This window comes from Ictalurus punctatus, chromosome 1, assembly GCF_001660625.3.
Source record: "Ictalurus punctatus breed USDA103 chromosome 1, Coco_2.0, whole genome shotgun sequence".
Taxonomy (NCBI): Eukaryota; Metazoa; Chordata; class Actinopteri; order Siluriformes; family Ictaluridae; genus Ictalurus; species Ictalurus punctatus.
The window spans coordinates 7,939,792-7,965,991 of NC_030416.2; the positions used below are offsets into that span (position 1 = coordinate 7,939,792).

At 38.5% G+C, this 26,200-nt stretch overlaps 1 protein-coding gene across 3 annotated transcripts in view; it reads left to right on the forward strand.

Annotated features, from left to right (window-relative positions):
* The window catches only part of bcam (basal cell adhesion molecule (Lutheran blood group)), a 55,107-nt gene extending 35,772 nt beyond the window's left edge, over positions 1–19,335 (forward strand). The window contains exons 2-17 of one of the 3 annotated variants that reach the window (XM_053680052.1): positions 2,837–2,958; positions 4,032–4,245; positions 6,444–6,520; positions 6,643–6,739; positions 7,328–7,510; positions 7,608–7,729; positions 7,820–7,961; positions 9,155–9,270; positions 9,385–9,526; positions 12,374–12,498; positions 13,190–13,331; positions 13,424–13,456; positions 13,984–14,004; positions 14,514–14,655; positions 16,478–16,550; positions 16,683–19,335. In XM_053680052.1, the coding sequence (XP_053536027.1) occupies positions 2,837–2,958; positions 4,032–4,245; positions 6,444–6,520; positions 6,643–6,739; positions 7,328–7,510; positions 7,608–7,729; positions 7,820–7,961; positions 9,155–9,270; positions 9,385–9,526; positions 12,374–12,498; positions 13,190–13,331; positions 13,424–13,456; positions 13,984–14,004; positions 14,514–14,655; positions 16,478–16,550; positions 16,683–16,685 (1,754 nt within the window). In that variant the 3' untranslated portion in view covers positions 16,686–19,335. The remainder of the gene's footprint in view (positions 1–2,836; positions 2,959–4,031; positions 4,246–6,443; positions 6,521–6,642; positions 6,740–7,327; positions 7,511–7,607; positions 7,730–7,819; positions 7,962–9,154; positions 9,271–9,384; positions 9,527–12,373; positions 12,499–13,189; positions 13,332–13,423; positions 13,457–13,983; positions 14,005–14,513; positions 14,656–16,477; positions 16,551–16,682) is intronic. The other 2 variants (XM_017469665.3, XM_017469675.3) reach the window with 2 other exon arrangements.
* The last annotated feature ends 6,865 nt before the right edge of the window (positions 19,336–26,200 follow it).

Genomic DNA, 26,200 nt, shown 5'->3' on the forward strand with positions numbered 1-26,200 from the left:
CAGTTCAGTTGAGTTTTATTTGTATAGCGAATTTAACAGTAGATACTGTAACTGTAGCGTTACAGAAATCCAGATGTAGATTTATATGCCTGTGGAATTGTTTGATTTTCCTTTACCTTCTCTCATGATTAAAATCTGTTTTAATCCCTTTATGCCGATTTTTATTATTTTATAAGTGTACTCTGTAGTGGGGTATTCTGACCCGATAGTGTTGATAGAATGTCTGTAAGGAAATAGATAAGCGGTGCATGTTGTTATGTGAAGACTCTTTTATCATACAATGAGCTAAGCCTCTCTGAATATGTTATCATATAAATGACCTAAAGTCAAGTCAAGTGGTTTTATTGTCATTTCAGCCATATACCGCTGGTACAGTTCACAGTGAAACGAAAGAACGTTCCTCCAGGACCACGGTGCTACATAAAACACAACACTAACCACATGAGGCACAGAACTAAATAAGATCTACACATTCTACATAAAGTGCACGTTCAAACATGTGTTAACAACACAGGACAGTACAATACTACTAAAACAGGACAATAGGCACAGTAAGTGACAGATATAACCGTTAGTGCACTAACAATATAATAAAAAGAAAATGCTGCGAATATAAACATAACATACAATGACATAGTATTCAGCAAATAAGCTTATACCATATGTGGAAATAGCAGTTATTGCGATAGCAGCCAGGTAAAGTATATAATAGTGACAAGAAATTAAATGTAATATTTTTATATGTAAGTACAGTAGCAGTAAATGTACAGGTAGTCAGTACAGAAATGTGCAAAAATTTAAATGGGAGTGGGATTGTGTTCAGTTCAGTATGTGTGTGTGTGTGTGTGTGTGTGTGTGTGTGTGTGTGTGTGTGTGTGCGCGCATGTGTGTGTGTTATATATTGGGTAGGCTTTCACACATGAAGGGAGACGAGGCCAAAACAGAACTCCGACTACACTCCTGTATTTCTCCGTGTGAATAACTTCTGCAGATAAAATTCATCTACTGTGAAGTTCTTGTCTCCAGATCTCCACGAGACGGCATTATGGAGAAACCTTCTCAGTTCCTCTACCGTGCTGACAACGATCCATCACCCAGTAGTCCTGTTGCGGATCTTGTATACCTACAAAGTGTGCCAGTGTGCATTTAATAATGCACACCTAATAAATGATATAGGTTGTATTTACTGTACTGTGCAGTCAGTTTTCCAACTTTGCTGTATGTCTGTGTGTGTGTGTGGTTAGCTGAGGAAATCTGAGATCCTCTCAGGATGGGAAAACTCGTTTGATCTCTCGACACGTATGTGGCGAGGTCTGACTGTGTGACCCCTGTAAAATGTCACACTTTTACTCTGACATGCAAAGGTCATTTCAAAGCCCTGCGTCTAATTCAAAGCTGTGTGTGTGTCAGTTGTGAAGGATGGTAAGTTTTGTTTTAGAAAATGTCTTTCTATGTTTGGAAATGAAAAAGTCAGTCGATTTATGCCGTTAAATATAAATTACAGCTTTCATGAGTTCACCGAGGTACAGACATTAGCCTTAGGCTTTCAGAGCTCATCTTGCAGCTAATCTCATAAAGTGATGTAATGCTGCAATTTTTCAATTAGTTTTCATTTAGTTTTTAAAACATTTTTTTTATTTAGTCTCGACATATGAAGGCAAAAGGGAACCCATCCTCTTCTAGATCTAGTCACCGTATACTGATATTATAAATCATTACACAGATATACAGTTTTAGAAGAGTAAAGACAAACAGTACTGGGTGTGTGTGTGTGTATGTGTGTGTGTGTGTGTGTGTGTGTGTGTGTGTGTGTGAAAGGAAGTTCAGTATGAGCATATTGTGATGGGATGAGCACAGGACAGTCTCCATGTTTACAGCAGCAGATCTTAGTTACATATTTACCGCATACAGGTAAGATTATCCACTAAAGAAAGGGTGAAACTTTTTCTCTGCTGCAGTGCTCTCAGAGGAAGACTTCAGAAGTTTTTCCTCACCAGTGTGTTAAGCGTGATAACCCCAGAAGCCTGAAAGACAGCTCTGTTCTGCCCTGCAGTGCTTTTAGCACCTTTTACACCAGCCTTCAAACACATACCTGCCTCTCAGTGGACTTGAGGAACTGCGCAAACCTTATATAAGGCTTCAATTTGTCAGTCAGTCGCTGTACAGTAGAACATGCATTTGTGTGTACATTTGGAAGACAAACTGTGTGAGGAACAGGGACGTCCTCAGGGATCATAGGAAGGCGCTGGTCATCTATCTACGTATAACTAACAATGCCTCTTTGACTGTTGTGTTAACACTGTGTAACAGCATTGATAGCCTCCCTGCCTCCCTACTTGAATCTTTCATAGCACAATTTCATTATCAAAAGAACAGGAGGATTGTTGTGTGTCCCGCTTGCTCTCCCTCACTCGCAACAGCTGCTCATATAATCAGCAAACACACAATGGCGTTAGTGTGTGCAAGTGTATATCATCTCTCACCAAGGCTGCTTGTACTCAATGACAAAGTGCACACAGTGTGTGTCAGATCACCTAGCTACAGCCAACATCCTAGTCAATGCTATATGTAATGCTTACGTTCAGAGCTTAAGGAGAATTGTAGGCTGAATTGTAGGTTAAATTTGAATCGAAGTGGTTAATATTACAGGGTAATCTCAATCTTATTCAACTTTTATTGACAGATAAATATTCAACCACTCATGAAGTCAAACACGCTGAGTTGCACTGTTCAATAATAATGGCGCGGCCATTTAAATTATAAGTTGGAGCTGTAAAACAATATTGATAGGCACTTTTAATAGGAAATCCATGTCTCTCTCTGTCTCTCTCTGTAGTGTGTCTGGCTTCAGTGTCAGTGAAGGTGACTCCTACAGTGGATGTGATTATAGGAGAAACTGCCCGGCTGCCCTGCTCCTACTCCACCACTGGGGCCATGGCCGTGGTCCAGTGGTTCATTGTAAGTACATTCAGTCAAGTCCGAGTTCTCCAGCACTTTTTTTAATCTACTCTGCCTTTCAAACTCAATATATTGCATCATCTGTGTCTTAGCCACTAGGCGAAATATCGTTTAGTACATTGGATCATCCTGTGCACGTGTGCGTGTGTGCAAATCCATATAGTCAGTCTCCAGGATTTTGAGATTTTGCAATCACAGAAATGAAATGAATCAAGCGAACTCCACAATATTTGGAGGAGCTTGCAATTTTTCAAAATTGCAGCAGATTTTCCGAAATTTGGGCCAAGACGCATTATATGACGTCATCACAACATCCATTCAGTCAAAGCCCTCTACGATCCATGTGTGTCGAACATGAGTACAGCTAAAAGGTCTCATTTACCAACAAACATCACTGTGAAAGAGCGTGCAAAACAATTTTGTACAACTGTAATTTCGCCAATTTAAGTAGCAAGCAAAAAAAAAAAAAAACTTCACAAATTTGCATCACAAATTTAGAAAAAAGACAACAAAATCAAACATTTTTGGCCGCAATAATCACACACACACACACAAAAAAAAAAAAAACTCTGCAAAATCCTGTCCGGACTATAAGGTCAATTTTGCAGATGACCACAGCAATGGCTTTGGGGAAAGCAAGATAAATAAAAGTGATAACTGGCAAAACCAGCTAGCTTTAGTGTAGTGATTCTATGCATGGTGAAATTCTGACAGCTGAAATATGCCTCTCTTTCGCACATATCTCAATCACAATTCAAGTTATACAGCATTATTAAACCTGTATTTATGGAGCCTCATTTGTAAAACATTTGTTTTCTATCTATGTAATGTCATCTTTATAGAAAAGTCTAGGCAAGTATAGAAGGTCTATTATTTTTCAGGAAATATTTGTTTTTTGTAAATAGGCAGAAAAACTAAATTTTTTGTTAAAACCCACAAAAAATATTTTGGCTGTGGGCTTCAATTCATCTGCAGTGATGGGGTTCATGATCGGCTTTCCCAGACCACCATTAATTTGTGTTCTGGTCTAATTTGTGTCTCTCCAACTCTTACTGTCTGTTTCTCTCTCATAGGAGTCTGCAGGCACACGGAAGCGTGTAGCTTTCAGGTCATCCACAGGTGTCGGCCTTGATAAAGATACACCGTTAACAGACCGTGTCACCATGGAAACTGACATGACCCTAGTCATCTCTCCAGTAAAGGTGATGGATGAGAGGAGCTTCTTCTGCCAGGTGGACGGAGGACCTGTGGGTACCTCAGAGGCTGAGACCAAACTCATGGTGTTCTGTAAGTCTGTTTCTCTAGTTCAGTGTAAACTAATAAGACAGACACATACTGAAGCAGAGTCACATTTAGAGCTACACTGATTGGCAAATTTGCACATGAGCATACAATGCAAGCAGCTGAGATTACGAGAGAACCTGACACAACCTCCCAATGAGTGGCCCAGAGTCTCATCCTAGTGTAGTCCCTGGTGTCTATTTTATGGTCCCTGTTCAATTTTTGCCTGGAGTAAATGTTATAAGACACATACGGACTGTCCTTAATTCTATTCATTAGCCTAATTAGCTGGTCAGAAGTCAGTCAGAGCTGTGAATATTGCGTTTTTAACTTCATTGATTAGTATAGCTATTTCACCAATCAAGTTTGATGAATGTCATTTCTCTGGCCTTAAGACAGCAGCTGAAGTGTGTGTGTGTGTGTGTGTGTGTGTGTGTGTGTGTGTGTGTGTTAGCAGGGTTGGGGGCCCCGGGGATTTGAGGTGGTGTTAATGACTTAATCTTGAAAAACAACTTCTTGACATTTCCAAGACACCAAACCTCAGTCAGATCTATATTGATGTGTCAGACGGTTATTTAGGAATGTCCAGCGGGGACAGGCTACTAAAGACATTTACTAGGAGGGTTAACATGTTTTTCCCCCTTTGGCAAATATCAATAACCTGAAGCAGAACAACTGACCCGAAGTTACTCCAGAGACAATATTATAGAACACCGGGCCTAAATGGAAATGGTCCATATCACATTATTATCACATAAAACATCACATTATTCATGTTGGAAATAATGTGTGCTAGGTATGTTTTATATTTACCATTCTCCAGTATACAAAACATGTGCATACATGTGAATACGCACTAAATGCACGTATTCATTATGACTATGAGCTATATATTGCTGTTCCTGTCCAGATGGACCAGGGAGAGCTATAATTGCTTTAATGATTGTGAATGACTCTCCTCCCCAGAGAGCACTGACTCATGGAGCTGAGCTAATGGCTAATGGTGCAGGGAAATAAGCTTGGGGAGATACTGGAGACTGTTGCAGCTCCTAATGCAGCTCTTACATACACAGATGCTTTTCTGTTACTCCCTTACTATCTTTCTGATTTAACTTCACTTTCGTTCATCGTAAACTACTTTCCAGCCCTTTTTATGGCCAGTTTAATGACTATTTTCTAACACACCTGCAAAGGGTGGTGATTAAATCTGTAAAGTCTTTTTCAATTTAGTAAACAGGACAAGTTTTGGTTCAACCATTAAAATGCAAGTAAGCTCTTAGCTTGGACACGCATCCTGAATGTACTGTATGTGATGATCACAGACTTTTTTTTTTATCTGACAAGTGTTTGTGTGCTGAACTTTAATTCCAAACTCTAAAATTAAAATTCAGCCAAGAAGTGCTCAGGCTATGTAACTGTAAGGCTAGAAAAGCCGGCTTTCAAGAATATGAATAGATTTCATCGAGACTACTTTAAAGAAACTAAAGAATAAAACACTTATGGGTTGTTTAACACATTTTTGGTCAGTGGACATGGGTCATTTTATGGCTTTGGTTTATTTGCTGTTATTCTAAAACAATACATTACACAAATACGTTTATGGTGGAAACTCCACATAAATGGATTTTTTTTAAAAGTGAGGAGATGTTTACTTAGTATTTTCAGAAGGAGTCTCCAGTGTCGGCGCAGTCTTTCTGGCACAGGAAATTGCGTTTTCTGGTCAATTGGTAACACGACATATTGCAGTTTTGTTTGTCTTAGTAACATCAAGAAAGTGAGAAAAGAGCTTGGTGAGGGAAAAATCATTAATAGCTTCTCTAATATACAATACATGAGAACAATAACTAACTTGTCTCCAGGATGTTCCACAAGATTAAATGTAACTATAAATGGATAAAATGTGTAACCTGTGGCTCCTACTTTAAAAATTGTAATTGTTGGTTCATTCCTGTGGTATAATAGGAATAAAATTCTGGTATTGGAAAACTTTAGGGTTGTAAGTGCTTATCACACTACCACATCATTGCTGTGGTTTTCCTAAAATAATGCATCTCAAAGTGTTTTAAACCTTGCATAAAATATCATTATCATGCCCTTCATATCGGCCCGAGCCGCATCGTGTGTGAAATCAGCCAATCTGGTATAACAACATATAAAATCTCTCTCTCTCTCTCTCTCTCTCTCTCTCTCTCTCTCTCTCTCAGTTGCTCCGGAAAAGCCAGTGGTGTCTGAAAATACCCAAATCATTCCTTTAACCCCAAATAACCCAGTTGCACATAAGGTAGGTTTGTTGCATGTTTGGAGCAGGTCTCTAGAATTCAGGTAGCACATTTTATATTCATGTTGTATGCAAAATAAATGGATAAAAAGCAATAATATTTCACTATAACGTGTATCGTTCAGGTGGGCAAATGCACCAGCAACAATGGTCACCCTGAGCCTCGGATCATCTGGTTTAAAGACTCCAAACCTCTGCCAGAAGTGACCGATCCTAAAGAGAGTGAGTAATGAACTTCTCCGCACTATGAGCGGCATTGCTTACATACTCACCTGTGTACCGTTTGTACATCTAGAGGATTAAAACTGGCATCCACTAGGTGGCAGGCCAGAGCCCAAACCTTCTTGCTCAACAGATTTCCACACCGAGCTGTAAAATGTAGCGATTTTATCGACGCTGTTCTCTTTCCGTCATCGCCATGATTATCATGAACAAACATGTAAAAGGGACCAGTCCAGTACCATGGTTGAGGTATTTTTAAACATTTTGTGACAATAGTTAAAAAGCACCATTATCAAAGTCAAAACATAACTGAAAAAAAAAACAAAATCTTTGTATGTATTTATTAAAGAGTGAAGTTTAAACCTCTCAAACAGTCGACAAATGAAATGTAAAATAATTTTATACTGCTCCACATTTGATCACTTACTGTTGGTTTTTATTTTCAGCTTAAATCTTTTCATCCTATTTTATTGAGTACTATATCATAAAACATCGGTCTACATCACTAATTTGCCAAATCAAACGAGATATCTAAAGATGCTAAGTGACAAATGATTTGAATTCATCTTATCTCTCTCTTTCTCTCAGAGATATACATGGTCCCGAGTGTGGTGAAGGAGTCCTCAGGTCTCTTCACGGTCACAAGCACTCTGTACATCCAACCCGAGAAGATCGATGCCAAGTCAGTGTTCCACTGCACCGCGGAGTACAGCATGCCGAACGGGGATATCAAAAAGGAGAACTCGGAACCGTTCAACCTCACGCTGCTCTGTGAGTCACACGCTTGTGCATGTATAGTACATTTCTTGTCTCTGTGATGGTCTCCATGACCACGTTCTTCAACTTCATTCTGTTTTCCTCCCACCAGACCCAGCAGAGAACGTGTTCTTCAAATTGTTGAACACGTCACAGATCAAAGAGGGAGATGATGTTCAGATGAAATGTGAGACGGATGGGAACCCTCAGCCTCAGTTCGAGTTCACCAAAGATGTGAGGGCTGATTTAGTACCAAGTGCCCAATGTTACTTCGTATGGGCTGTCCTTTCCTTGACACTCGTTCTTTATCTCTTTTTCATGCAGGGAAGGACACTAGCAAGTGGGACGGGATTGTTTATTCTGCGCAATGTCACTCGCAGTGACTCTGGTACCTACACGTGTGAAGCACAGGACTTTGATGCAGATAACGTTGAACTGACCAAGACCCTCACCATCACTGTGCACCGTGAGTAACTACGAATTGAGATTTGATGGAAGTTTACTTTACTGGTACACTTATATTAAGTTACTATAAAGAGTTCAGTTATTGCCAAAAGTTCATTTACTCAATCAACTGCAATAGTATGAGTGACAATAACATGTACATTTATTATAATGTCTAATTATGAGGGCACAGTGGCTTAGATATTAGCACGTTTGCCACGCACCTTCATGGTTGGGGGTTTGATTCCCACCTCCACCCTGCGTGTGTGGAGCTTGCATGTTCTTTTTTTGCTTCAGAGGGTTCCTCCAGGTACTCTGGTTTTCTCCCCCAGCCCAACAACATACATTATACGCTGATTGGTGTCTCCAAATTGTCCGTAGTGTGTGAACATGTGTGTATTGTTATTATTAGCTAGCCCACAAGCAGAAGCTCTAGAATGCTCCCAGTCCCAGGTTTTGGTTGCCCAGAAACCTAACTTATTAGTAGGTAATGTAATATAATAACATATGCTGAGCTAGTTAACTAGTTAAGTGCATTAATAAAGACTAAGGGATACAAAGAACTACTGGAGAGTTGAAAACCGTGTAACCTGTTAAGTGTTTGTTGCACTGTGTTTGTGCGTTCACCAGAATTCTCTTCTTGCATCACAAACAAAAACATTATTTCTGTCTGACTGCAAGATGTATAGCACATATAGGAGAGTTGTATGACAGCTTTGCGCTGCATTTTATTTTGCTCAGTTTTGTCAGTGTTTCCACATAGCTGCATGCTCCTTATTCAGAAAAGATGCATCAATCTGTGCAAATTAATTAATGCGCCTAAAAGCATTTACAGTCAACCAGATTGTGCCTGGGCTGATGAGTATAGTGCAGCAGTTGGTGGCGATTGGGAAATATGTGCATTGAGGTGTGCTGCACCAAAAGAAAATGTGAAGTAGGGTTTATTGAACTAGTGAACTACTAAATAATTAATAACTTGGACATCTGCTTGCCCCGGTAATGTGTCCACCCCTGAATTAATACAAATACATATATAAGCACTCTTGGAACACAACCAATCAAATTCATGGATCGAAACACACCTTTGCATAAAGTGTATTAGAATAGAGATCTGGATAAGCAACAACACGAGCAACACTCCACCAGCACTGTACTTGTGTTCAGAACCTTAATGAAAGCAAATGTTTTATTCTCATCTCTCTATTGCTCTCTCAGATCTGGACCCAGTATCTGTGGTGCCAGCCAGCCCTTTGATGATTAAAAAAGGTGATCAGGCTGAGCTTCAGTGCAAGACCAGGTCTTCTGATGAGTACACCCTTTCATGGATGAAGGCAAGTCATTAATCCCTCAATCCTCTCTTCTTTATCTTCCATCTTCATGATGATAATCATTACGTTTTTTGTTATGATCACAGTGATGATGATGATGATGATGTGTGTATGCAGGATGGTAAGCAGCTGCTTCAGAAAGGTGTCCTGACTCTGCTGTCCGCAAATCTGGGCGATGCTGGCGAGTATGTGTGTGTTGCATTAGTCCCCTCAGTGCCGGGCCTGAGGAAGCAAGCTAATATCACAGTAATTGTCTCAGGTACAACACACACACACACACACATCAAAACTTTCATATACCCCCTGTATAAATATATTTAATGTATAAACGTTGTTTATAAGTTTATCCAAGCTCTACCACAATGCATGCCTTTCTGCAGTACTACCTTTATGGGCTCTAATATATCATTTATCAAACCACTAAATCATCTAATGAATTAGCTCCAACTTCTTTCACATGTATTCATGCTTTGGATCACTTACTCTGATTGAATTTTGAGACAGATTCGTTTAATTAATCACAGATTAAAAGGAAAGAAAATTAAACCAGACGTAATGCAGTACACATTAACACAAATGAGCTCCGTTTTACGGTTGTGTATGTGCTAGCCAAGAATTTTTTTTTAAGTGCCTCATGTGACGGTGAGACATAACCTCAAAGTTGCTATACTTCACTTTTCTCAGTGGACAGGGCTGAAATAGTTAAGTTGGTTAAACAAACATTGATAGGAATGGGTGAAACAAAACAAATAAACAGATATTGACAAGAATTAGGAGCAGACACTAGCAATTAGGACTAGGTACACAACTTGGAGAACTGGGGAAATGGGTAAAAACCGATTGGAAATCTATATTTGAGAATTATATTACTAACACGTGCAACACATGCTGTGATTTTGCACACAACAAACTTACAAATAACATACACTATATGGCCAAAAGTATGTGGTCCCCTGACCATTAAACATACCAGTCCAAAATCATAGTCACTAATATTCACTCTTTGGAGAAAGCTTTCCACTAGATTTTTGATTGTGGAGATTTGTGTCCATTCAGCCACAAATTGGTGTTCCAGTTCATCCCAAAGGTGTTCAGTGGGGTTGAGGTCAGGGCTCTGTGCAGGCCAGCCGAAACCTTTGGCAAACCATGCTCACCTACAAGACCTTGTCTGGAACAGCACTGCCCTACCTCAACACTCTCCTGAAGGCTTACGTTCCCTCATGCAATCTGCGATCGGTTAACGACTGTCGCTTAATAGTGCCTACTCAGCGTGGCTCAAGGTCCCTTTCCAGAACCTTCACACTAACCGTCCCTCAGTGGAGGAATGAACTTCCAACCTCAATCCAGACTGCAGAGTCTGTCACTATCTTAAAAAAACAGTTAAAGACCCACCTCTTCAGTGAACACTTAACTAACCCCTAAAATGCCAACCCCACGTTAATTTTAAAAAAATAATAAAAAACTTACTCTGGCTCTTACACCTCTACTCTGCGCACTTTGCTTCTCTAGAACTCAATTAAAAGTTCTTGTATGGTAGCTCTACTTGTATTGTTCTCTACTTGATATCGCTTTGCTTGTATTTTCTCATTTGTAAGTCGCTTTGGATAAAGGCGTCTGCAAAATGAATGAATGTAAAATAATAAGTATTGAAGGGGATAATTGATGGGTGCTTGTAACAGAAAGCAACAAAACATCAAAAAAGTTGTGCGAATGCTCTGGTGTTTAAGCTGTTACATGTTTTTATTGCTCAGGAATCTCAATTCGATAGTGCAAGTGTAGTAGTTTGCCATTGTTGTAAATTAGTCGACTTTACACAATAAGACTGTTGTGAACTTGTGAGACTTGTAAATGAAACTGGTAACAGAATAGGAGCATTTATTTGGTTTTCTTTAGGCTAGCATCTGTGAGCGTGTAAAGCACTGTGGCCGGGGCTTTCGAGAAAAAAAATGACACAGAAGTGTGTTCCAAATAGCTATTAACTAAATCTGAGATGGGCCTTGTGCTGCATTCAATCGCCTCTCATAATCTCTTGTTTCTGTTTGGCACAGGATGTGACAGCGTAATCTCCTTTTTTTTTGTCAGCAAACACTACAACGATGTTTGCCACCATTTCTGCAATTCCCTAACCAATAATTATTTCTGAATTCCTCACTGCTACTTCAGAGGCTTGTAACTTATTATTAGTAGTTCCACTAAAGCTTGTGTTTTATTTTGGGTGCAGTATCATTTTTATTTGTTCCATAAATCCTCCTGATCCTGTGTAATTATAGCTCTTGCATATGTTCCAGGTGCACTCTTTCATGGGTTCTTCATTACATCTAAATAATCCAGCAAGGTCTGTTATGTTGCAGATCCTCTCAGGGCAGCTTTTATAAACTGTGGATTAGGATCAGGTCATAGTTGTGGTGCAGGGTGTGCTTACCTTTCCCATGCTACTGAAATATTACAATGCACAGTTCACATGTATATTAGGGCTGTGGCCTGTAAGGACAATGGTTGGGATGGGTCTGTGCTAGCCCTGATCTTCACATCCCCTTCCTCCGCCAAATCTGATAACAGCACCGAGAACACAAATATTTGTTAGGGGAGATGACACTGCGGACAAGGGAAACACTCATTTGATCTGTATAGTTTTGGGAGGATCAGAGTGGAGTCATCAGTTATTAATGTTTCCATTAACTTCCATTAGCTGGTCTGAAATTATGCAATAACTAAAGGTTTGAAGAAAGACCATGCCTGAATCTCACTCATTCATACATTTGTCCAAAAAAAATATAAACACACTCTCTTATGAACCATAATCTTTCCTGTCTCCTTTTTGTATTTTATTACTGCTTCTAAGTACTCTTATCGCTGACCTGATATACATTCCAAGATTCAATTAAATGTTCCTCCAGAATTCTTAAGAAGGTTGAAATGTTTTTCCTGATTTGTTTGTCTTTTTTCAACATCAACTAATTCCCAACCTTTCCTTGAACGCGTGGTCTGTCCTTGTGGAATGCCAATGTAAGATATCTCTCTCTCTCTCTCTCTCTCTCTCTCTCTCTCTCTCTCTCTCACTCACTCTCTCACTCTCACTCTCTCTCTCTCTCACTCTCTCTGATAGGTTCACCTGAGATTGGTGAGCCCATGCCAGGGAAGGTTGAAAAGCAGGGTAGTATGGTCACTCTGAGGTGTTCTGCTCAAGGCTATCCTGCTCCCCAGTTCGTCTGGAAACCCTCTGGCAAAGTGGTGTGTGTGAACGTCTCCTTATTTGAGCGCACATCTGCACAATTGGCCATGATATCAATTCATTGTCTATATTTATCATTTCAATTACGGAGCAGTTATGCAAATATTATACCGCAGCACAATTTAAACTCGACTCTGAATGGTCAGAAGGTGTTTTCTTTAACTGCATTTCTGACAGTAGTGCCAGCTGTAAGGCAAATTGCAAATGTTTATTTAGCACTTTACCAGTTATGAACTTTTCCACCTTGGGAAAGTCTTCAGGACAGGAGTTTGTGATTTCTGGTTTTTCAGTAACAAGACAAATTCATTTTAATAACTTCTAGAGGAAAAAAATAGGGACTGGTGAGGAAACGACTGTTATAAGTGCTAACAGGGACATATCACAGACGTTCCACCACAGTAAATGTTGAGAAGAACTTGTTTTTATTAATAATAACTCCTTTAGTAATAAATGAAACATTGTAATAGTTGGAAATTTGTTTGAAAATAATCAACGTTGGGATGGTAACATTTCTATGTTTCTGGCAGCATCACACCATCATATATTTTTCTTAAAACTGCATCGTTATATTATAAAAGCAGTGTTGTGTTGTATTCATTACATATGAATACAAAATATATATCTTATATACAAAATATATATCTTTAAATTTCTGTCGCTCACTCTCTCCCTTTGTTTGTGTGTGTATAGTCATTAGATGTAAATGGAAATACTTTCACCAGCACAGTCACCCTGGAGGCCACAGCTGCCGTTATCAAAGATGGCGTCACTTGTGAGGTAACCAATATGCACGGTGCAGACAGCAAGAAGATCATGGTCGAAATCCAGTCAGGTAGGTTGTTTTGTTTTTTTTTGTTTTTTTTACTTCAGGCATACACACCTAATACACACAAATCTAAAGTTATCTTCTTGTTATTTCTACAGACAACACCGTCGAACAAGATAACGGTGTAAAAGGTAGACACTTGACCCTGCTCTCTGTCCTCTTCTACTCCCTTTCTGGACTTTGCCTTCTGCATACTCTGTAGCCTAGCTCTTCCAGCACTGTACATTGTATATTGTGTATTGCTAACAGAACCACTGTGTATATTGTATATTGTATTATGCTTCCGTCTTTGTATGATGTCCGTCCTCACTTTTGTGAAATTCACTTCCGAATTTTTTTCTCCTTGGGGACAATAAAGAATTTGGTTCTATTCTCCTCTCCTTCTCCATCCTTCTTGTCTCTGCTTGAGGTGTTACATTTCCTACTCTTTTCTTCCTACTCACGTCTGCTAGCGTGTGTGTGTGCGTGTGTGTGTGTGTGTGTGTGTGTGTGTGTGTGTGTGTGTGTGTGTGCGTGGTCACTGTAGTGTGTGTCTAATCATGGTGGTGGGCTTGTCACATAAATGTGAGTACTTTTTCAATGTTACTGGGGTTATGTCTATGCTTATGTTTTCTGCCATGGGACTTAAATCTTTCTCTTCTTACACTGCTGCTCAAAGGAAGCCCAGTGTTTGCAACAGGTCTGTATGCTTGCTGTGTGTGTGTGTGTGTGTGTGTGTGTGTGTGTGTGTGTGTGTGCATGCATTTGAGAGAGATATCAAATGGGAAAGCTTGTGTATCATTCTAAGCTGCGTGTGTGCGTGTTAGCTCAGTTGAGGGTGGTTCCCTCTTTCATTTCTTATGTGACACAATGTCAGTGGTGCTTAATAGTAAAGCAACAATCCCTTATTGTTCTTTCTTGCTTCCTTCCCACCATTTCTGCTACACCCACATTTCTCCACCTCCACCTCTTTCTTGTTCTTCTTATCAACCTGTATCAAATACTTTCCTTCTCCGCTCATCTCTTCTGTCCTTCTGGTTCTCCTGTCATTCTCTCTCAATGTTTTCCTTCCTTCTTCTCCTACTCTATTTCCCACCCCTAATCTCCAACTTCTGATTTCCACCATTCCACTCTCTCTTCTACCATTCTTCTTTCATATACCTCCCCCTCTCTCTCTTTCTCTCTTTCATTCTCTGTGTGTGCTTCTAGCAGACACTCAGCAGGGTGGCTCTAAAGGAGTGGTGGCCGCTGTGTTGGTGTGTGTCCTGCTCCTGCTCCTGCTGGTGGCTGCTCTTTATTTCCTCAGTAAGAGGGGAAGGATGGCCTGTCGCAAGAAGGAGGTGAAGGAAGTGTAAGTAGCCAAGGGGATCCGAGTGAGGAGGAACTTTTACTTAAACAGTTATAGACCTTTATGATATTATGTTGCTTTATCACTGGATGGTGCGATATGATATGGTGCAGCTACTAATCTGTATCCGGAACCATCACCACCCTGATTGGGTATCTGTCACGTTTCCCATCACAAAAAACACACCTGTGAGATTAGGAGCTCTCTGGAGTGTGTGACATCACCTCCCACATAATGCTAGTGTTAACAGTAAATAAAAGACACGGCAGTAGCAACAGTGAAGGAAGGCCAAAATCTGAATTACCCTTTTCTCTGCCAACCAAATAGAACATTCCAGGTTTTTCATTAGTACTCAATGTGAAGCGTTGTTCCATTATTTCTCTTTTTTCCTCAGATCATATCTGACTATCTTGACAATTCACGCTTATCTGTCTTTAATGAGAGCACTTGTCTTCGTTGAAACACCTCTCACGCATCCCTGCATGCATCCAATGATATAAATTACTCACATATGTCACGAACAACTAAAACATTTTAGCTGTGAGGTGATACGTCATACTAGAAGCAACAAATGAATGCACTAGTAGCCCAACCCGGTGTTGCAATACGTTCTGGACGTTGGCAAACAGTGCTGTAAATGGTCAGGTCAAGAAGGCAATAAAAGGCCAGATAGCTAGCTTTTGCTGGAACTTCTATGTATGCTGAATAATATGTGGCTACGGGAGAGGAAACAGAAACAGGGCTGCAGTGTAGAGAGATTCACTGAGTATTACAATTTCCCAAACCTGTTCCAGCATGACCATGCCCCTATGCACAAAGTAAGGTCCAGGAAGACATGGTTTGCCAATGTTGGTGTGGAGGACATTGAGTGTCTGCACAGGGCCCTGAACTCAACCCCACTGAACACTTTGAGATAAACTGGAATACTGACTGCACCCTAGGCCTCCTCGCCTGACATCATGGCCTGGCCTCAGTAATGCACTTGTGGCTGAATGGACAAAATCCCCACAGCCACGCTCCAAAAATCTAGGAGAAAGCCTTCCTAGAAGATTGGAGGTTATTATAACAGCAGAGGGGGGACTAATGGGATGTTCCACAAGCCAGTAATATAAACATAGCCAGTGAGGTCATTGGATGTTATTATAACAGGAAGGGGGGGGGGGGGGGGGGGCAAATGGGATGTTCAACAACCAAGTAATATAAACAAACCCAGTGAAGTCATTTTTGCAATATTTAATTTTTATTTGTTCACATGACTGTAGAAAGTAGAGATGTGCGTTAAATGTTGTTGTTACTGTTCCAAAAGTCATGGTATACCAATATAGGTAATGATTGCGCATACAGTAATATATATATATATATATATATATATATATATATATATATATATATATATATATATATATATATATATAATTTTTCTCGGTATTTCACTTGAAATATACTATTTGAACATTGTATTTATTTATAGCACTTTTTCAAATACTGCTTCCAAAATGGGGGGGGGGGGGGGGGGGGGGGGTTGTTTTGGTAGGTTGTGTAGCTATGATGTAGCACCTCGTAAGAATGCATTTTCAAAAGACTGGCACTGGCAATCATGATGTTTTGATATTAGATAGTCTAGACATCAGGGCTAAAGAACAAATAGAAGTAATGAAATCAGAAAAAGCTGCATAATTTTAGTATAACAGTGAGTATTGTAGTAGTTTCCCAACAAAACCTGTAAACTGAAAATCTTGTATGTTTGTATGTTTATTTTTGAAGCACCCCTTATGAGATTTACAGTGTATTTTCTCTCTACTTTCTGCATGGTGTGTATGCACAGTGCGCCCGGGGAGGAGATGAAATCCGGCAAGAATGAGGAGTCAGGGCTGCTTAATAAACCCCCTGTAGAGCCGGTAAGCGGTCAGAGGTCAAAGTCCATAACCTTCTGATAGAAACAACCAGTTGTGTACATGTCCTGGGTTATTGCATGGTGCCATGGGAACTGAAATAACCATTGTGTTCTCCTATCCTTTCCCTTCCATTAGTGATATGAGAGAAGAATATGGAGGAAGACAAATCATCTGAGGAATTGAAGCAGGGGTGCTTGTGTTTTTTTTTTTTCCTGAGTGAGGCTCCAACCTGAAGCAGAGGAGCAGATATATCTGAGCTGTAAATTTTGTTTAGGGTCGGGTTGGGGGAGGCAGATGGGGTTAGAATCTGTGGGTTGGGTTTGACATAGTGGTTGGGGTTAAGGACAGTGGGTTTGAACAACTTTTGTAAAAGTGGTCTTCTTTTATTTTTTATGCGGGTGGGGTAAATTTAAAACTTTGGGGTTTTTGTTTTGCTAAAGTGAGAAACCAGTCATGCAAATCATTGCCCACTCATCATGACTCTGCAAACTAGCTGTGGAAAAGAAAGCATCGCAGACTCAATCCAGCACCGGACATGCTGCCAAATTTCTTTTCTATCCCAGAATCCAGATCTTTTAATTAAATCACTGTGCCACTGGATTGATCTTTACCCTCTTTTCAACTTAGTCTGCATTAGACACTGCACTTACTGTCTGTTCTTTCTCAACTCTTCCCACTATAAGTGCACTGACACCTGCTGACCATCTTTTAAAAACACTGCTCATAAGCATACACTCTGTCCTGTACAAATTGCCTGACCATGGACTTGCATGCTACTGAAAACAGCCTGTCATTTTCCCTACGTTGTATGCATAGCCAAATGTTTGCTTTTTAATATATATATATATATATATATATATATATATATATATATATATATATATATATATATATATATATATATAATATATTTGTATTACATTGTAGCTTCCTATAAAGCACTACCAATCTATTTGTAAAGTTTGAACAAACCAAATGCTTGGAGGTGCCATGGGGCAAGAGATTAGAAAGCGAGAAATTCAAGTTCATGCCACTGATTGCTCTGAGATGTACAGGTCAAAACAATAAGTGTTAAAAATATTGTTTGTTTTTTAAACCTGGTGTCCTTGCAAAATGCCTTTCTTTCTTTCTTTCTTTCTTTCTTTCTTTCTTTCTTTCTTTCTTTCTTTCTTTCTTTCTTTCTTTCTTTCTTTCCTTCCTTCCTTCCTTCCTTCCTTCCTTCCTTCCTGAATCTGGATGACTCAGTACAACCTGGTCATATTCAAATTTTGTGTTCATTTGAGTAATTTAAAAGGATGTGGAGAGAAATATAGCAGTCTTCTCTAACCACATAATTAGACTTTAAAGCTGGGTTACATGTACTTTAGTCCATGGAACTTGTCAAGACGCTGCACCCATGCACAGTATTACGATTAAGACACCCTGTTGTTTCTGTTGGGTGTTAGCCATATTATTTGTAATTGAAAAAAAAATAAGTAGTAAAACATGAATTTTCCCCAGATGTAAAACTGCAAATGGACCTAAAATTAAGTTACAAAGCACGAGTGCTGCTACAGACCATGTCCCAAACCACGTTTACGTCTACTGATTCTCATCACTCCATGTGCCTTTTCTCAGACCTTCTTTATTTGTGTTTAGATGACCGTGTCTATTTAAATGTCTCCAGCCTCTCACCTAGCTCTAGTTTCATGGCCCTGTACAAGTAAGGTGAAAATAAGTAGAAAAGAGTCTCATCAATGAGAGTAGATATGGAAATGTTAGGATTATGGCCACACATGGTTTAGTTTTATTTCTTTTTTGAAACCAAAAAAATATATAAAAGATTGTAGAGGTGTTGAATTCTCTGTCATATTAGGAGGCTTCATTCCCCAAAGCTCGACCTGTGTCACTGCTGTTACGTCTGTTCTATATTCTTTGAATGTGATTATGTGAAAATGTCTCTCTCTCACACACACATACACACACACACACACACACACAAAAAAAAAAAAAAAACAAACAAACAAAAAAAACTATGTGCTTCTTTCCCACAGGCTCTAGCAAAGCATTTTAAAGTAATTATGTATGCTCTAACTGATATTACATGTGAGTTAACAGTAATTGAATAAGGCTGGTTAGGGAAGTGTGTTTATACTATGTTTATACTATGTGGAGACTTTGATTTGAATAAGAGCTAACTACTAAGTTGTGCATGTACATATTACGGTGGTTTGTATGTATTGTATGTGCTTTCACTAGCTACACACACACTCAATGCTTTTCTGAATATGGGGTTATAAGATTTTTCCAGACACTGGTGCCCATGTTAATTACATTTAAAAATGTTGCTATACAACAAGCTGATGTTATTTTTTATATTTAAATTAGTCTTTTTTCCCAGCTAGAACTTCATGCCAATTTATCACTGAGATGTGGTCGTGCATTGTAGCCATTTTTATATATATATATATATATATATATATATATATATATATATATATATATATATATATATATATATATATATAGTGAAAACAGCATATTTGTGCAAGTTCTTTTTTCTTCTTCTTTTTTAAAAAGAAACCATGACATGTGTTTAAACTACTGAATTGCTTCTATTTTATATCTGTCATGTTCACTGGTCTTGCAGGTCAGGTTTAGATTTCTTGTCATGAATGATAAAGCATTGTGACGGCTTTTCTCTTTTCTTATGTATATTTTGTGGTATTAGTTGTGAGCTTTGTAGCCTGTTTTCCCCTTTTGTGGAGCTGTGTAGAATTTATACTGACAAAAAAAAAAATTCCCCACACTTGACCTGTGTCCTGTATTGTATTCGATCATATACTCTGGATGACCAGCACCTCATATTAGAGTTCAGTAATGATGCAAATGAGATAATAGAAGTGTTGGAAATGCAGGCAAACTCATGAATATACATGAATATTGGATTTTCACTATTATAAGAACTTTAAATGCACTGCTTCTATATCAAACACTTACCGTATATAAAATACACTCTGCTGCCTCTGTATCACTGGACCTCAGAGATTAAGCAGTTTTTACTTATCCAATATACAAAAGGCAGATTTCTTACATTCTTTTGCAGAGGCCTTCAGTGAGCAAACGATTATTTTCACTGCTCCTCTGCTAAAGCCACAGCCTGCCAAGTGCCCATTAAGATATTGAAATACCTCTTGCTGAACCTACAGGGTGATTTGTGGCCTGGAGGGAGAGAGGGGAGAAGCAGTAAAAAGAGGAGTACAAATAAGAAGTAGGAGGACAGCAGAAGTACTCCTGAAATAAAAACAAATGAATTATCCAATTCATCTATTCATTTAAATCACTGAGTGCAGAAAAAAAACATAATTTGTCAGATTTTCTGAAATTCTTAAAAGATATGATCTTTTTTTAATGTGTTTCTTTTAAGCAAGATGAATTATAGGTTATATGGAAATCTTCATTAGACATAAGAACTATCAATAAGTCAGCAATTAAGCTATTACCTAATAGTTATATCACAACTTACAGTATATGTTATAATGCATATACACTTGGTGGCATAATAGGAATGATGTGGGGCAAATTATTACACATAAACCCATGCACACAAAGATTTTTGTGCTTTCAACATTTTTTAAAGTGGTTTAAGTCTGTAATGCTCTACTGGCTTCATGCCATATTTCCTCCAAAATATGAAAAACTGTTCTTTTGTGTAATTAACATTAAATGCTATGTCTACTTTGAATTTTTCCTCCAAAGGGCATTTTGGGGAAAAAGGATTATGGAATAAATGATCAATGAGTTCATTAAACTAACAACTGTAGTTCTCATGCACCTTCTCAACCATTGCTGATGACATATTCCGCATGTGTCAGTAACATGAGTTGAAAAATATCAGCCCAAATGTACATTTATTCATTTACATTTATTCATTTAGCAGACACTTTTATCCAAAGCAACTTACAAATGAGGAAAGACAAGCAAAGCGATATATCAAGCGGAGAACAATACAAGTAGCGCTACCATACAAGATCTTTTAAGTTCTAGAAAAGCAAAGTGTGCAGAGTAGAGGCAAGTGCCAGCGTAGGGTTTTTTTTGCTTTTGTTTTTGTTTTTTGTAGATCAAATTGAGGGGCCATGTCACTCTGTGTAATTATCTGGCACGACTGTCGCTGATAGGCTGCATGAGTCTACAGCCCCAGCCTCTCTTCTTCATATCATTCTGCATATTTTTCTGTTACGATCACTTCCATAAATGTCCACGATAATCCATTTTTACACATTTGTTGCACTGAACAAGCAATGTTATCGATGAGGTTTCAGCTATGATTATTTAAATTTTGCTTTTTCAATGAATTGTCTTGATATTTGGACAGACTTCGGGAGTAACGGAATACATGCAACGGTGTTACGTAATCAGGATACAAAAAACAGGTCAAAAAACAAAGTTATCAGATTGCAGTTACATTTTGTAAAAAAATGGGAGAACTATCAAGAGTACTTTTTTTTACATTTAAAAGCAAAGAAATTAATCTTTTGACAGAACACAATATCAACAGCTGCTTGATTATAGTTCTGGTTCTCGCCAGTCATGGCTCACGTGAGCAACCTCCTGATGCATGCGCAAATACATTTTGCTCAAAGTTAATTTGATAGAAATTAACACAAAGTGTTCTCTGAAATGCTTTTGTTAGGGTGATCACGTGTCCTCTTTTTCAGACCTTAAAAAGGCATCTGGCCGGGATTTCTAAATTTAAGAAAATGTCCGGGATTGAGCTTTAGTGTCATTATGATGTGCTTATGCACTGTAAATCTGAATAAGTTCATTTAAGTCAAAAAATTTAAGGAAACTAATTACATCAAAAATTTTAAGTTGATAAATCAATTTCTTTAAGCCAAATACACTTAAATATAACAAGTTTGAGTTAAATTTCTGTTATATTTAAGTGTATTTGGCTTAAAGAAATTGATTCATCAACTTAAAAATTTTGAGGTAATTAGTTTCTTCAAATTTATTAGTTAAATGAACTTATCTGGTTTTACAGTGTGGTCTAATACTGCATCATTGCTTTAACCCCTCTCCGTAATTCCTGCCTTCTTGCACACTAATTGGTCGATTATAAAAGGTTTGCAGCAACTATTGGCCAAATTCCTGCCTCTCAACTGTTAGCCTACTCTCAGCGAACGCACGAAGGTGAAGCGCTGTTGCGTACGGCGTCAAACAGTTGCTTGACAATAGCAGCAAATGACAGCTGCCCTGATTCGAAACAATGCCCATGGCAGTAATAGGTCATTTTTTTATTTCATGTTATCACGTTGCTTCGTTTTACATCAAATGTGTAAATGATGGTAGAAGGGGCAGAAGGTACACTCGTGGCATTTACTATTTTATTTTATTCCATGGACATTCAGAAGAGGGTGCACGGTGGCTTAGTGAGACAATGTTTGCCTCACACCTCCAGGGTCGGGGTTCGATTCCCATCGTGGCCCTTTATTGCCCTGTGCGTGCAGGGTTTGCATGTTCTCCCTGTGCTGTGGGGTTTTCTCCGGTTACTCCGGTTTCCTCCCCCAAGCATGGTAGGTTGACTGGTGTGAATGTGTGTGTGATTGTGCCCTGTGATGGATTGGCACCCTGTCCAGGGTGTACCCTGCCTTGTGCCTGATGCTCCCTGGGATAGGCTCCAGGTTTCCCCATGACCCTGAAGCTGAAGAGGATAAGTGGTATAGAAGATGGATGGACATTCAGAAGAATGTAGGAATTTATATATATTTATTTGATTCTAATAGTGTGTCATTTTCAGTGTATAGAAAATCTGCATTCATAGTAACACTGTTTTGAATACTATTTAGAAAAAAAAAAACACTGAAAAAGTGTCCTCATTTTGGAAAACCTGAATATGGTTGTCACGTATCGGAAAACTCTAGACTCCACTTCCCATCAGCCACTGCACTGCACTACATGTCACATGACCACCTGCACCTGATTCACGTTTTGGTTAATGAGCACTCGTGTATATATAGCCATTGTCTGCACTGATTCACTGTCTTTCGTTGTCTTAGACTCCTGTTGTTCATGTCTTGATGTTTGTGTCTTGCCACAGTGTATTTCCCGGTTGTCATAGTGTATTTGTTTCTTAGTATGTTTCCTTCAATAAATGTCACTATCTGCACCTGCTTCTGGCTCAACCTCGAATCGTGACAATGGTCACCTTAACTATAATGTTACATGCATCAGGGACAGTGATCTTTTATTTATTCATTCATTTATTTATTTTCTTATTACAAATCAAAATATTGACCATGTTTTAACTTCTAAAATGAGCTCTAAATAAAATATTTTAGATTTTCTCTTGACTTTATTTACATATGTGATGTTGAAGTAATCCAAAAATAATCAGATTACTCTCATATTGTGATACTTGGATTACATTACTGATTACATTTTTTCTAAAGTAATTTGTAACGGTAATGGAATACATTTTTTAATAACCCTCCCACCCTGTATTTGGAGGAGATATTAAATATTCTTTAGTCGACTAACACTTGAATGAGTCCGGAAAATCCCTGACCTTCATGTCTCCTAAGTATTTATTTATGGGTGTAATAAAAACATTTCCTTAATCTAATTAAAACTCCCATAATTCTCAGTGAACTGCCAGCCCTTTCATTTAGCCAACAGCATGTCTCCCTTGGCTGCCAACAGGAGAAAAGACAACATTGGGGACAGACGGGGCAAACTGATTATCATTGGAAACTATCTTTGCTAACTGCTTAATCAGTCAGTCATAAATTACCACAGACAAGTAATAAATTAAATTCTAATAAAATAACTCAATAGTTAAAAAAAAAAGAGGGACTGTTGGAGATAAAGTGAATTTGGCTTGACTTTTGTTTAGAATTGCTATGGATCCTGATTGATTTGGAGAGATAAATGAGCATACTGATGTCAAACCAGCTTGCTGATTTCAGCATGATGCCTTCTCATTAGTGTTAGTGATTGTTAGTTTTATTGCTGCCTTGCTCTGACTCTTTATGCCAGCAAATCCTCAATCCCTCCAGGATTTAGGGATTTTGCAATCGCAGAAATTAACGCAAAATCAAGAAAACTCCACAATATTCGGGGGAGCTTGCAATTTTTCAAAATAACACCAAAAAAAAACCCTCTGCAAAATCCTGTATGGACTGAAACCTGCATCTGTGTATGTGTATGTTGAAACTGTTAGAGGAAAGATTTGTGTGTGTTCAGGAAGGAGTCATAACACGGCTTGTAAAAGGTGTTAAATTGTCCTGTCTTCACCTAGGGCTAAGGGGAAACTGGAATGTCACGGTAGGCACATTTCTTTCAGTTATTTTCTGTGGTGAGAAAAACAAGATGTGTGGGAGGAGCAAGCCAAAGCAACAAGTGATCAGAGGAAGAGAAACGAATTATTAAAAGCTGTGTGTGTGTGTTATGCACCTGTGAGTCCATAATGTGTCAGAAAGGATGTGCTGAGATGTTACATCAGAGTGGGTGTCTGGACTGTGGCTAAATTCGCTCATTGTGCTTTTACTTCCCAGATATTTACAATCAAGATGGAACATGTTCATCCACCGCTGAAGCAAAATCTCCATAAAAGCACAATGATTTGTCAGCTGACATGGAATATTAAAAAAAGACAGCCCCAGTAATGAGCTTATTTACTTATGTTCACTTGTCAATTACAGTACACTACATTTTTATTAATATTCATTTACAATGCACACACCCCCTTTGCTCGCTATCTCCTTCAGTTGGTGCATGCACCACTTTCCACACATTCACACTTTTCCTTTACATTGCTTTCAGTACAATTACTACTTAATCACTTGTGAATTGTGTGTGTGTGTGAGAGAGAGAGAGAGAGAGAGAGAGAGAGAGAGAGAGAGAGAGAGAGAGAGAGAGAGAGAGAGAGAGAGAAAAGTGTGTTATGTGGCACACTCAATTGGCTCTTCAGTGATGATGTCCCTCTAATGAGCATGTGGTTGGAGCATAAGGCTGTCACAGCTTCACAGCCAATTATGCAAATGAACTCATCCAAGTACAAAGATCCGGGCTAAATTATTAAAGCATATATGGTCATCCTTATCTACAATAAGTTTACAGTATTGTCTTATTTCTTTTAATACATGTAACCAGTTATTAAAAATTAACCCCTAACCAAAGGTCTGAAGATGAGCAGTCTAGACATTTAGATGTGCCATTGGCACAGGGCATATGAATGCTGAATATTGATTCTGCTGCTCAGGTTAGATTTTTACTGTTACATTTCTGTGAAATCTAAACAAATAAAAAATAAATATAAATAAAATTCTTATATAGGTGGCATTCAAATACCAAAGATATACCAAAGGAATGGTATACGTAATGAACAAACGTGATTGGGCATGTTGACAATACAATAAAATAACCAACAATGGGGTGATGTAATGTGGCCAGATGTGAAGAGGATTATTTTCCTATAACAGCACATTACAAAGTGTTTTATTTGCCAATGATTACATTTTTTGTGTTAATGAATGATGTCATGCATTTTAACTATTAAATGAATGATGATTAAGGCTTTTTAACTATGTATTGTTAGTCTTAATGTTGTGGAATGTCCATGAGACAAGTTAGTTTGTGTTATCATTTACATTTGAGGCCAGAAGTTTACATACACCAAGGCTAAAAATATTCAGTCTCAGTCTACATTTTTCATGTTACCATACATTTCTTTTGGCAAGTAATTAAGGCATCTACTTTGTTCATATCAGAAGTAACTTTACAACAATTGATTAGAGACAGATTTATTTCAGCTTTCATTCACTATATCAGAATTTCAGTGGATCAAAAGTTTACATACGCCAAGTTGTATGTCTGTTTAAATACTCTGGAAAATTCCAGAAATTGATGTAATGACTTTTCAAAGCTTCTGATACATGATTGTCATAATTAGGAGAAGATTGGGAATGCAGCTGTCGCTGGAAAAGGGCATACCTTTAGACCCAGTGCCTTTTTTCCCTAGATACCATGTGAAAATCCAAGCAACTTAGCCAAAACTTCATAAAAAATATTGTGGACCAGTCTGTTTTCTCCGTAGGAGCAATTTCTTATACATATACTTGTAACAACTGAGGTATCACAAGCATATGTATGAACAATTGCATGCAAATGTAAAAAACTGGAGACAACACAAACAATGTATTGTTGTCATGTCGCTGCTAGTTACGGCCACAAAATGGCCGAGAACTACATTACCCATCAGCCCTAGCACATCACATGACCTAGTCACAATCTTCACTGATCACTCACACCTGTTTCTTGTTGCACTAATTACTAACCCTAATAATATTCCTGTATACATGGTTACTGTAAGTATGCCTAAGTTGCCATTCCTAAATACCTAGCCTGCATCTAAGCATCTGTTAGCACCCACAACTCCTTGCAAACTGAACACGCGCATATATCTCCTTTCAGTGGATTTTCTGAATAAAGTGTTTACATGTTTCCAATTAAAATAGGCATATACCAGGGGTGGGAATCAAAATTTGGGGAATCAGAATATTGTCTTAATCTGAAGCGGGCAGTCGGATTGCGGGGTTTACATGACTCATCACCAAATAGAATGTTCCCAAATTCCAATTAATAACGGAATATTGATGTGCATGTAAATGCCA